Genomic DNA, 11092 nt, shown 5'->3' with positions numbered 1-11092 from the left:
CTGGGAATAAAGGAATCATGAGGCGATACTTAAGGATAGTACGATACTCCACCGGCGACATATGCTGGCCTAACCCATCTATAGGTATAGCAAGAAGGAAATCTTGTGCATGTGGTGCTCGAAGACACTCAAAAACGGCTTTTTGTCTAACAGTCAAGTCAAGCTGTACTTCGATTTCGTGGACAATTTTACTAAAAAGAGCACTCTCCAATGCATGTTGGGCTATTAGTGAAACCGCTGAAGTCAAAGCTTGGAATCGTATCACGAAGACAAGCCAAAGCACAAACATAATCAGAATCCATACCACATATGCCACTGTCTCTTAAGATGTGGTCTTGTAGCACCCACGATTGGGCCCTCGAGGCTACAAAAGCATAGGATGAAGCCTCTACAGCCGAATACAACCCCAAACCCCCAAACCTAATAGGTAAAGAGGCAAGTCGCCACTGGAGGTCTCCAAAGAAAGGACCTCCACAAACCACCAATTCCTCAATCGCCTCACGCAAACCTTTGTCAAAGAACAACGCTGCATCTTCCATATGTACAGGTTGGCATGTCCTCAAGCCAAAGAAAATCTTGGCAATGCCCATACAGGATCGAAGCAAGAGTAGTTCGCTTTGTGGGTCACCTAATTTGGGTAGAAGACGCGTCAAATCTACCGCCTTAGAAGTTTTCAATAAAATTTCATTCTGCTGTGAACTTGTTCTCTATGAAATGTCTCATTCTGTGGTGAACTTGTTCTCTATTCGGTCATCTTTCCTCACAATTTGGATCTCTATTCGGTCATCAAACAGGCATGCCTTGAAGTACTGAATCAACATAAATAACTGAAATAACTTGAATCGTCTCGGAAGTACTGAACAACAGAAGGATGAGATATCGGCAATTAGCTCGAAGAAGTTTCTCTCAATCAGGTGTTCCAATAGATTTCCCCTTTTAACAATGCCCTGTTAATTATTTCAGATGACATGCTTGGTAACAAGAGGAACACTTTCTTCTATTTTATTTTTTTCTACTTTTAGAAAGGTTTGACCAACTCACGATTGTAATAACACAGAACATAATCCCAGATTGTCTAGAGAATCGTTTTTATCATGTGTCATACGTTACGAGATTCTTCGAGAATTAGAAAAGGAGAAAATACGGAACGACAAGGGTAGTATGAGTCTGAGTCCATTGTGGTTCGTGTCAGGTTTGTATTTCCCATAGCCACCGTTTCCGTATAAAAAACGGTTGCGGTTTTGCACATTCAATCTTCATTGCTTCATTATAATTAATAATGCGGTCTCGATTGAAGATGTAATTGCAAGACTGTTTGTCGGGCTTCCAATGCTCACACAGGGTGATAAACAACGCTGATATTGAATGGATTATTGAACCAAGAAAGTCATTGAACTGCCGCAGATGAAGTCAAATGTGATCAAACTTGGACATCAGACGTAAATTTTGAAGAAACGGAACATAATCCCAGATTGTCTAAAGAAGCGCTTTTATCATGTGTGATCCAGAAGTCGGTCTCGGGTGGGCATAAGATCCGTGGGCCCTATTGTCGGATTATTGAACCAAGAAAGTCATTGGACTGCCGCAGATGAAGTCAAATGTGATCAAACTTGGACATGACCAAGAAAGTCATTCGACTGCCGCAGATGAAGTCAAATGTGATCAAACTTGGACATCAGACGTAAATCTTGAAGAAACGGAACATAATCCCAGATTTTCTATAGAAGCGCTTTTATCATGTGTGATCCAGATGTCGGTCTCGGGTGGGCATAAGATACGTGGGCCCTATTGTCGGATTATTGAACCAAGAAAGTCATTGGACCGCCGCAGATGAAGTCAAATATGATCAAACTTGGACATCAGTCGTAAATCTTGAAGAAACGGAACATAATCCCAGATTGTCTAAAGAAGCGCTTTTATTATGTGTGATGCAAAGGTCGGTCTCGGGTGGGCATAAGATCCGTGGGCCCTATTGTCGGAGAACATAATCCCAGATTGTCTAAAGAAGCGCTTTTATCATGTGTGATGTAGAGGTTGGTCTCGGGTGGGCATAAGATCCGTGGGCCCTATTGTCGGATTATTGAACCAAGAAAGTCATTGGACTGCCGCAGATGAAGTCAAATGTGATCAAACTTGGACATCAGACGTAAATCTTGAAGAAATGGAACATAATCACATATTGTCTAAAGAAGCGCTTTTATCATGTGTGATCCAGGGGTCGGTCTCGGGTGAGTTGTGGTTGATTTATAGGAGGAGGTTATGAAACAAATATATGTTTATGCGAATTTAAAAGACAATACTGACAGAGGTGCTGGTCTTTTCTCCCACTGTGCAAACTTGAAAAATCTCACCATAACACATCTAATATGACACATGATAAAAGCGTTTCTTTAGACAATCTGGGATTATGTTCCGCAAATTGGGAACCACATATTCGTGTGTAAAAGCTTGGAAAGATGACCAACTGCTCGAAATCCCTTTAGTTTCTCGGGTTCGCATTCGACACAACACAACAAAAAATAAATTCCAAAAAAACAGTGGCCTGATATGCATCGTATAGGCCTATACGATGCGTATCGCCCGCCACCAGACATAACTTGCACCTATCAGTCTGCCATGTTTTTTACTTTAATTCAATACGCATCGTATAGGCCTATACGATGCGTATTGAATTGAAAAAGTGTGTAGATAATAGACATGTGAGTGTGCCATTAGAAAACCCCTATAAGAATAGACGGTTGAAATGTATTAAAATAAAAAATAAAAATCCACATATAAAAATCACGTGAGATCTTGATTTTGAGTATACTTTTTTATATTTATTTGATGTTACGTGCCAACTTTTGCACCACAAGGTAAGGTACCGTAGGCGTAAGGATAATCCTTGCGATTGCACACAGTAGTTGTTATTATTAATATGGGCCAGCCCGTATTTATTGGCCCAGTTAAGAGTTGGTAAGATGGGACCAGTGGGCCGTGGGGGATGATATGAAGGTAAGGATTAAGGATAGTGATCGAGTGGAGAGCGATGGACAAGATATATACATTGATTTATCCTCTATTCAAATAAAATATATACTCATATCGACAAGAGAAACCTATAATATATAAGTGGGAAATATAAAACTTATAACCAAGTCTTAGTTCTTAGGTTGAATGGTATTGAATAAAGTCATCACATTAATTAAAACACCACATAAGTGACACGTAGACAATGGCGCTTTAAATCTCACGTGTTGTAACAACTATGGGATGGTTTAAAGCCCGTTAACTATTAATTAAAAAAAGAAAAAAAATGTTGATTGGTGCAAAGTTGTGCCCCCCATGAATTCACACCCGTTGGCGCTCGTTTGTGTGGTGCCAACAGCACCTAGGAGGTGGCGTTCGTGGCGCTATTTGTTCGATGTGGCTAGAGGCGCCACTCCACACCCACCAGCCTTAAAGCATCCCAATGCATGTTTCTTTATGCATTTTTTTAGCTCCATTTAGAGGAGAGGGGGAGAAGATTCCGCTAATGTTGGAAGAGAGGGGCGCCTTATGCTATGAGAGGAGAAAAGGCCAAACAAAGATGATATATGGTACATAGATCATCAAATTGATTCTTAATCACTCATATCTGGTACATAGATCATCAAATCGATTCTTAATCAATTTATATCCATATATGACGGATTAAATCGGATAAATATACATACCAGGTAAATTATTTAGAGAAGTACAAGCATTTAGTCATATAGTGTAACAAGATACAAAAATAACTTGTGAATCAATGAAACTTGTTTTGTACAAATCACCTCACGAACCAATTGACAACATTCATTTTTGTTTATCGATATGCAAGGTAGCTTGTTTATAGATATGTTATATGTAAGGTAGTCTCATTTTTAGATTTTTACCATTTAATATTTGCATATTCAAATACATCTTTATTTTCTACTTGCACAAAAACGAAGTTTGTACTTACATACACATACAACATGCATGTAATATATATACGGGGTTGGTTCCGATACAAATCATATTTATCCTACAAACCGTAAGAATATATATCCTAGCACTTAAAAAAAAAAGTTAAATTAGCACATAATAAAACAATACATACATAAAAGTAGCACTTTTGAATTATATTAGCACATGAAATTAATCAAGATAATTGATTTTAGCACATATGTGAAATGATATCAGCACTTTTCTTTATCAGCACATTGACAATAAAAGAAATATCCAAATAAAGAATTAATTGCTTGTTAACATAATTATAAGGAATTCAAGATAATTGATATTATTTAGGTTATCATTTTACCATTTCTCTATAATTGGTTGAATGACGTATGACACTTTTTATGACATATAACACTTTTTAAATGGTTCTTACACTTTGTATACGAAATATAGTTTGTATTTGATCCTACTCCAAATCATATAACAACAATTTCTTATACAGTTGATTATTTAGTACCTTGAGATTTTTTATTTTTGAATATTAGAAAAGATGAGCTAGATGATTTTTATCATGTTAAGTGTGTTCTTTTCACGTATAGTGTTCTTAATATTTTACTTTGTTCTGAGTAGATACTTCAAATACCCATTTTCCAAAATTTCATTTTAATTTGTTCCAAGTATAGTGTTCTGAATATCCACTTTATTTTGTTCTATACATAATGTTCTGAATAGACCCTTCTCATATACATATAAATAAAAAAAAAACCAACTAGATCATAAAAAAAACATATATATATATATATATAAACAAGAGTTATACCTTGGCTTGTAAAATGCCTTGAACACAACACAATCGTGCTTAATCTCAATCTCTCAAGTCAAGAACAAGCTTAGTGTAGCTTGCTCATTTACACACTTGACACTTGGTAAAACTTATGTCTTGATTATTCATATTTGATCTCCAAAGACCCAAATTCTTACTTGATTACAATTACAATTCGTTTTTAACACAAATTAACAGACCAACAAAGTTCAAGTGTGTTCATTCATATATACATCACACCACCCATAAGTAAGAAACTTGCATTCTTATATTTGAAAAAAAAAAAAAAAAAACACACATTACCTTAAAACACAATGTCATCACTCGCAAGCTAGCTTTGTCCCAAAACTAGTAAGACAAACAGCGAATGCGTGAAAAGCCGACAACGGCTGTCTGTAATCCATGGTAAACACGTCATCACCGACTTTTCCAAACTGGAGCAAAACCGTTTCACCGTCTCCTTCTCCACCCGGCTGGCTTTGATCCAGTGTAGCCACTAACTGAAAGTTCTTTACTGATGCAACCGTTACCCGCCCATGAAAATTCAAGCACCAGCACTGCAAGTGTTCATGCCATCTTGGAGCTTTGTTTCTTAAAAGGGTTTGACTTTGACCACAAGCAACCGACTTTGACCTTGTTAATACGTGTTCATCTTCAGGTTTGTTGGGTTCACGCGGGGATGGTGTGCACTTTAATGAACATATCATTCTTCTTGGACCCCTTGATTTCAAGAGGTTGAACTTGTATGACACTTCACCAATTTCAAAATTGCCTGCTGGAACTTGGGGGCTTATTTGCTTGCTTGTGAACCGCCGCCCATATCTGCTGCTTGACGGTTTTGCCCCGCTGTGTGGAGGCTGTGTGTCGTATATTGTGAACCTTGTGCCAAGGAAATCTGAGCTGCGAAATATATCATGCAAATAAATTAGAATAAAAAATAGGCCGGGAGCAGGAGCATGATGGAAGAAAAGGAACAATATGATGAAACACGATCGTGGTTTCTTCTTTTAAAAGATGACTACCGTAATTTACCAACATAGGCGCTGCTTCCTTGAGCTGAATCGTCTGGATCAAGCGATATTATGTACTCCGTGTGAGCACCATTTCTATATCTCCGTGCTGCCAAGAGAAACTTACCCTTGTTCGTAAATGCTGTCAAAAATAGGATCCAAATTATTGAGGAATTACTATAAATAGCCCTGTTCCAACAACACTAACATCATGAGAACAGAACCAACTAGTATGACACAAAAAGGAAACTCAAATACGTAACTTTAGACTTGAGATGCATAAATAACATGATGACACAATAAAGTGAACCTTTGTTTAATTGAAGATTGCTAAAAGTGTGTGCAAAATGCTATAGTTTATGATTTATCTATTTAACACAATCAACAATTCTCGTCAATTGCTTGATCAAGTGATATCTTCGGAATTATCAAATTATAACACCTGGGAGATACCATCATGGTGATAAGGAAATTTTTCTTAAACACGATAAATATGTCCATTTTTTGGATAGTGTTTATTTAGCCATATGCTTACTTCATCGACACAATATAAGTAAACTAACTGAATTAGTGATTTTGGAACTTCAAAGAAAGAAGATTTAATATATATTCTTCTAAAGTTTTGAAAGTTCAAAATTTCATACATATTGTTCTAAATTTCATAAATTATATTTACCCATTCCATATGGTAAATAAAACAAGAACACTTATTTAAGCAAGTGGTGAGGGTTCAAACCCCATTGTGGGTATTTAATTGGTGTATAATTAGGGTGTGTGTGTGTGTGTCGCCGTTCTAAAAAAAGTAATTACATTGTTTTCCTTTTTAGTTATTCAATGAACAAGTATGTTAGAACTTAGAAGTAAATGATTCTATATTATTTACTATCAAATGAGTAAATGTGGTACTTTTTTGTTTTGAAAGGGTAAATATAATATTGTGAACATTAGAAAGATATACATGGGATTTTGAACTTTTAGAATTATCACATCATCAAACCTAGAAGTAGATCAAGTAATCACCTCCTCACGTCTCCGAATGTAGAGGTCATATTCAACAAGAGTTTCAAGGCTTTAAGCAATATGCATACTTACATGGGCTAGCAGCAAGATATAGGTAAAACACTGAATTCTTCTTGTTTCTTTTGATAATGCACTGAACCGGAGTATCACGTGGACCAGGCTGCAAAAACATTCATAAATTTCAAGGATATATTAAAACCTTATAAACGACACTCAGAAATATCCTGATCTGTGAACCTAAAAGGTTAAAAGTTTCCTAGAAAGACAACAGTCACAATACACAAATTTTAACTGCGCGTTTATTCGGTATCTTGTTGTGAAAGTAATTATGTGAGAAATGTAACAATCATAACCAGATAACCAACTGTAACAAAACAAGATGCAAGAGATAGAGTTTGGATGTACTTACGCTGTTTGAAGTCTCAAAGTCAGATAATTTCATAATGTAAATGAGTCCTATATAACCAGATAACCAAATTATCTGCATCATTTTTGCTACAGCTACTATACTAATTCAAGGATGACATAAAACAATATTCTACATAAACAACATTATTTATTATTAGAGATAACTCATTTCTACTACATGAAGAGGTATGGTCCCAAATCCGTGCACACATGGCAGGGATGAGGGACCACACCACTTTTTCCAGCTTGGCGCCTAACTGAATACATCTAGAAGCTTCTAGAAGCTTCTGGAAGAAATCGCAGGTGACAAAGAAGATGCTCCTCAAGACATAAAGGACGACACGTGTCACCTATAGATGGACGCCAATTGGACATGCAAGATATTTGGAGGACAGACCGACAACTACTGCCAGAATATGCCCAGCTGGACAAATAGGGAGACGCCATGTCATCCACTACCCTAACAACAGCAGAGGGGACAAGGGATATTCTCCTTGGTCGGACAGTTGGCGCCCACTGGCTAGCTGGCAGGTCTCCTCCTCCTTCATCCTTCGGCTATAAATAGAAGACTCCTACTTCAGGTTTAAGGATTCTGCTGTCTCACCATTTTACTCTAAACACACACTATTATCCTCAGAACAGTACTTATTCTCACGCCGGAGGGTGGTCACAAGGAGTACCCCCTGTTCCCCTCCTTGTGGCAAGTCACCGGTGTTCAGTTTTGCATGATATCAGCTAACGGCGAGTGGAGGAAGAGGTTGAACCACCATATACGAGACAATTCAGCTGGGATAACCTTGTGTTAACCAGTGTTTCATCACTACACAAGTTTGACTTTCTGAAATTTGACTTCTGTTAGGTTTCAGTTGTATGTGTGTGTTTATGTTTCAAAAAGCTATACCTAAAACTCACTAACAGAACCAAATAACCTATTGATTTTAAGTAACAAACAAATCTAAATCAATCTCACAACAAAATTAGGGCAAATCACACTCCAAATAAAACCTAAAATCAACAACATACAGATCACAAAACAAATCAACAAAAACTTCACACAATCAAATCGTACCTGCTTAAGGCAAGAAGGAAACGTAATATTCCCGGCGTGAACCGGAGGCTTAACGATCTCTCTACTAACCTCTCTCCACCGCTTACACACACATCCACACGCCACCACATTTCGTCGGAGCGGCCACCGGTCATCGTTCGCTTCCACTCGCCGGATTATCTCTCCTAAAAGCTCCGGCAACATGTTAGACCAGCAACCTCCGCCATTCTCGCCGGCGTGCGGTTCAGCAATGCTGATTTCCGACGAGTTTGATAGGCTTATTGAATCCTTTAGTCGGCTGCTGGCTCGCCGTGATAGGAACGATCTTCGCAACGACATTGTTGTTTTAGAGAGAGATGATGAATGAGAGAGAAGAAACGGTGGTTGTTACAGAATGAGAGACTTGTGGTGATAATGGTGCTGACGTGTCGTTAGTAGATTAATTTGACGGACGGATTTGGATGTCTTTTTTTACTAATCATGTGCATGTTAACACGTGTCTGAAATGGAAAGGGTTGTTGTTATATCTAATACTAGATTAGAACCCCGTGTATTACACGGGTTGAATAAATGTAATTCTATATACTAAATAAAAAATAATATACTTTTAAAAACCTCATTTATTACACGTATTAAGTAAATATAATTTTGTATGTTAAATAATTACGTGTCTTTTTATTCAACATGGTGTGTTTTCTATATTTATATCATTGTGTCTTTTTTTACAATTTATTGTATCTTTTTACCTCGAAATTGTGTTATATTTTGTGATTAATTGTGTCTTTGTTCCCTTCTCATTTTTAGGATACTTTGTATGATAACATTAGACTTATTTTTGTTATACTATAATTATTTGTATCAACTTAGGATTCTTAAATTAACTATACTTGAGCTTGTAAGATCATACGGAGTAGGCGGGAAAAAGTGGTGTGGAAGCCTCTCCACGCCAGGCACATCGGCCCGTGGGTGGCGTAAGGAGCGGCGAGGGAAGGGGGCAGAAGATTTTCACCGGGGTCGAGGGATTGTGCAGTGTGAGGTGGCGGATTTTGATTGGTGAGTATTGTTTGAGTTAGTTTTAATTAATTGATGTTTTTTTTTAAATAAAAACGTCAATTTCATGCCAACACCACCCTGTGTTTTTTTTTACCACGCTCCCTTACTATGTGGCAGCCACATGACGCTTATTACCCCTCTTCATACCCTCCCACTCCATATAATCTAAAATTAATATAATCTAAAACTAATATAATATATGTGGGTTTAATGTTTAGAACAATATGATAAATCTAATTTAAGGGCTTGGTTATATAAGAAACCCTATCTTTTTAAGAAAACTATGGAAACCCATTGTGAACCATTGATTAGCTTAAATCAAACTTGATCAAAGGCCATGATTATTTTGGTATGAATAAAAATAAAAAGAAATAAAAAGGACTGCCATTTTGTACCATCCAAGGGCATTTTCGGAAGTGAACATACACATTGGGAAACAGAAACCACTGACATGCAGTAGCCGTCTAATCAAAGAAGTGTAAACAAAATTCAAAAATTTATCTTCTTTTCCATTATACTCATTTCTCCCCTCCTGTTCATGTTTCTCTCTCGTCCCTAACCCTAACACAATTCAAAAGTTTTTCTTCTTTACCATTCAAAAGAAACATTGAAAAGCTACTTCCCAAACCCTAACACAGAAGCCGATAGTGTCCAGCCTGGAGAATGAGGAAGTCGTTCATAATCTTGTCGTCGTCGTTGAAGCTAAAACGATTAAGGAAGATTCAGACTTCAAGTAAAAGGTTAGTTTGTTGTTATCCGTCATGTAAAAGGTGGTTTTCTTCAACAGATTATTGGAAAATGGCACCTGAGTTAGTTTTCTTTTATATATGTAGGACTTCGAAACACAGGTTAGGGCAAAAAAGGTCTGAGAGCCCTAGCGTTGTGATTTTATCCGACGAACCCAAGCCCGGACCTTCCAAACAACAATCTGACTTTGGTCCGACCCAACGGGAGTTAGGTTAGAATTTTTATGTTTCTGAACACTTAACATAGTTCAAGGTGATCTGTATATTGATAGTGTGTTGGATAAGAAATTGGGCATAACTGAATTTTGTTGGATGCCTTGCAGTGTATGATGATACCGATAGTGTGTCAGCAAGCCATGGGAAAAGACGGAAAACAGGTAACGGTTAAGCAGTAATATTGTTTATAATTTGTATAATGTATTGTTGGGCTAATTGTTTTCCTTACGAATGTATCGGTGCTAAATGAAGGTTGTGTGGAAAGCAAACGGGGACATAACAAAAAGCACAGTGGTAAGTTCCTTTTGTTGCAATAGAGGCTAATTGCGTATCCAGATAAATCTGAGTAACATGTTTGAAACTGTAGGGAAGAAAAGCATTGTCGGGGATATTTCTGGGTGTGGAAATAAAAGAAAACGTGGTTAGTTAAATACTGTTGGCTTTGTTTAACATGTGTTAATTGGGCATGACCTTGAAAATTCACTAACATGTGATAATCAGCAGGTGAAAGAAACAGCGCCGATGATAATTATGGCAATGTAATGCGAAAAAACCGTGGTTAGTGATTTTTTAAGCCCTTAAAAAATTTGGATGTTACGAATGAAAAATTCTTACATGTTGTCATCGATGGTTGTAAAGTAGACTAATTGTTTGGGATGTTGTTGTTTCGTAGAAAATGTTATTTCAGTAAGTAGGCCAGAAGTGACGGCTACATCGAAGGGCGGGGCGTTAAGGACCAAAAAGAAGAAGGGTTCGGATGACAATGGGAAAGGTAAAGCAGGGAAACCAAAGGTAGTTGGTAACAAACCGGAAAAGGTTCAGAAAG

General features: G+C 37.4%; 1 protein-coding gene and 1 long non-coding RNA gene across 4 annotated transcripts; one reads left to right on the top strand and one right to left on the bottom strand.

The window, feature by feature from the left end:
- Positions 1 to 4908: 4908 nt before the first annotated feature.
- Positions 4909 to 8664, bottom strand: LOC110912913 (tubby-like F-box protein 7). 3 transcript variants are annotated; one of them, XM_022157746.2, is made up of 4 exons: positions 8273 to 8664; positions 6868 to 6955; positions 5798 to 5917; positions 4909 to 5665 (listed from the first exon to the last, which is right to left on the bottom strand). In XM_022157746.2, the coding sequence occupies exons 1-4, from the start codon at positions 8588 to 8590 to the stop codon at positions 5556 to 5558; spliced, it is 636 nt and encodes a 211-aa protein (XP_022013438.1). In that variant the 5' UTR covers positions 8591 to 8664; the 3' UTR covers positions 4909 to 5555. The 3 variants fall into 3 exon arrangements, with proteins under 3 accessions (XP_022013438.1, XP_022013437.1, XP_022013436.1); XM_022157745.2 differs by having other exon boundaries at positions 4909 to 5660; XM_022157744.2 differs by having other exon boundaries at positions 5788 to 5917; positions 8273 to 8661.
- A 1538-nt stretch (positions 8665 to 10202) lies between these two features.
- On the top strand, positions 10203 to 10809 carry LOC110910827. The gene is made up of 5 exons (XR_002576505.2): positions 10203 to 10262; positions 10374 to 10427; positions 10519 to 10560; positions 10634 to 10687; positions 10771 to 10809. It is a non-coding gene; the product is annotated as an uncharacterized LOC110910827 (long non-coding RNA).
- The last annotated feature ends 283 nt before the right edge of the window (positions 10810 to 11092 follow it).

This window comes from Helianthus annuus, chromosome 15 (genome assembly GCF_002127325.2).
Source record: "Helianthus annuus cultivar XRQ/B chromosome 15, HanXRQr2.0-SUNRISE, whole genome shotgun sequence".
NCBI lineage: Eukaryota > Viridiplantae > Streptophyta > Magnoliopsida > Asterales > Asteraceae > Helianthus > Helianthus annuus.
Note: the sequence above shows the minus strand (reverse complement) of the source record. Positions and strands in the feature narration are given on the sequence as shown.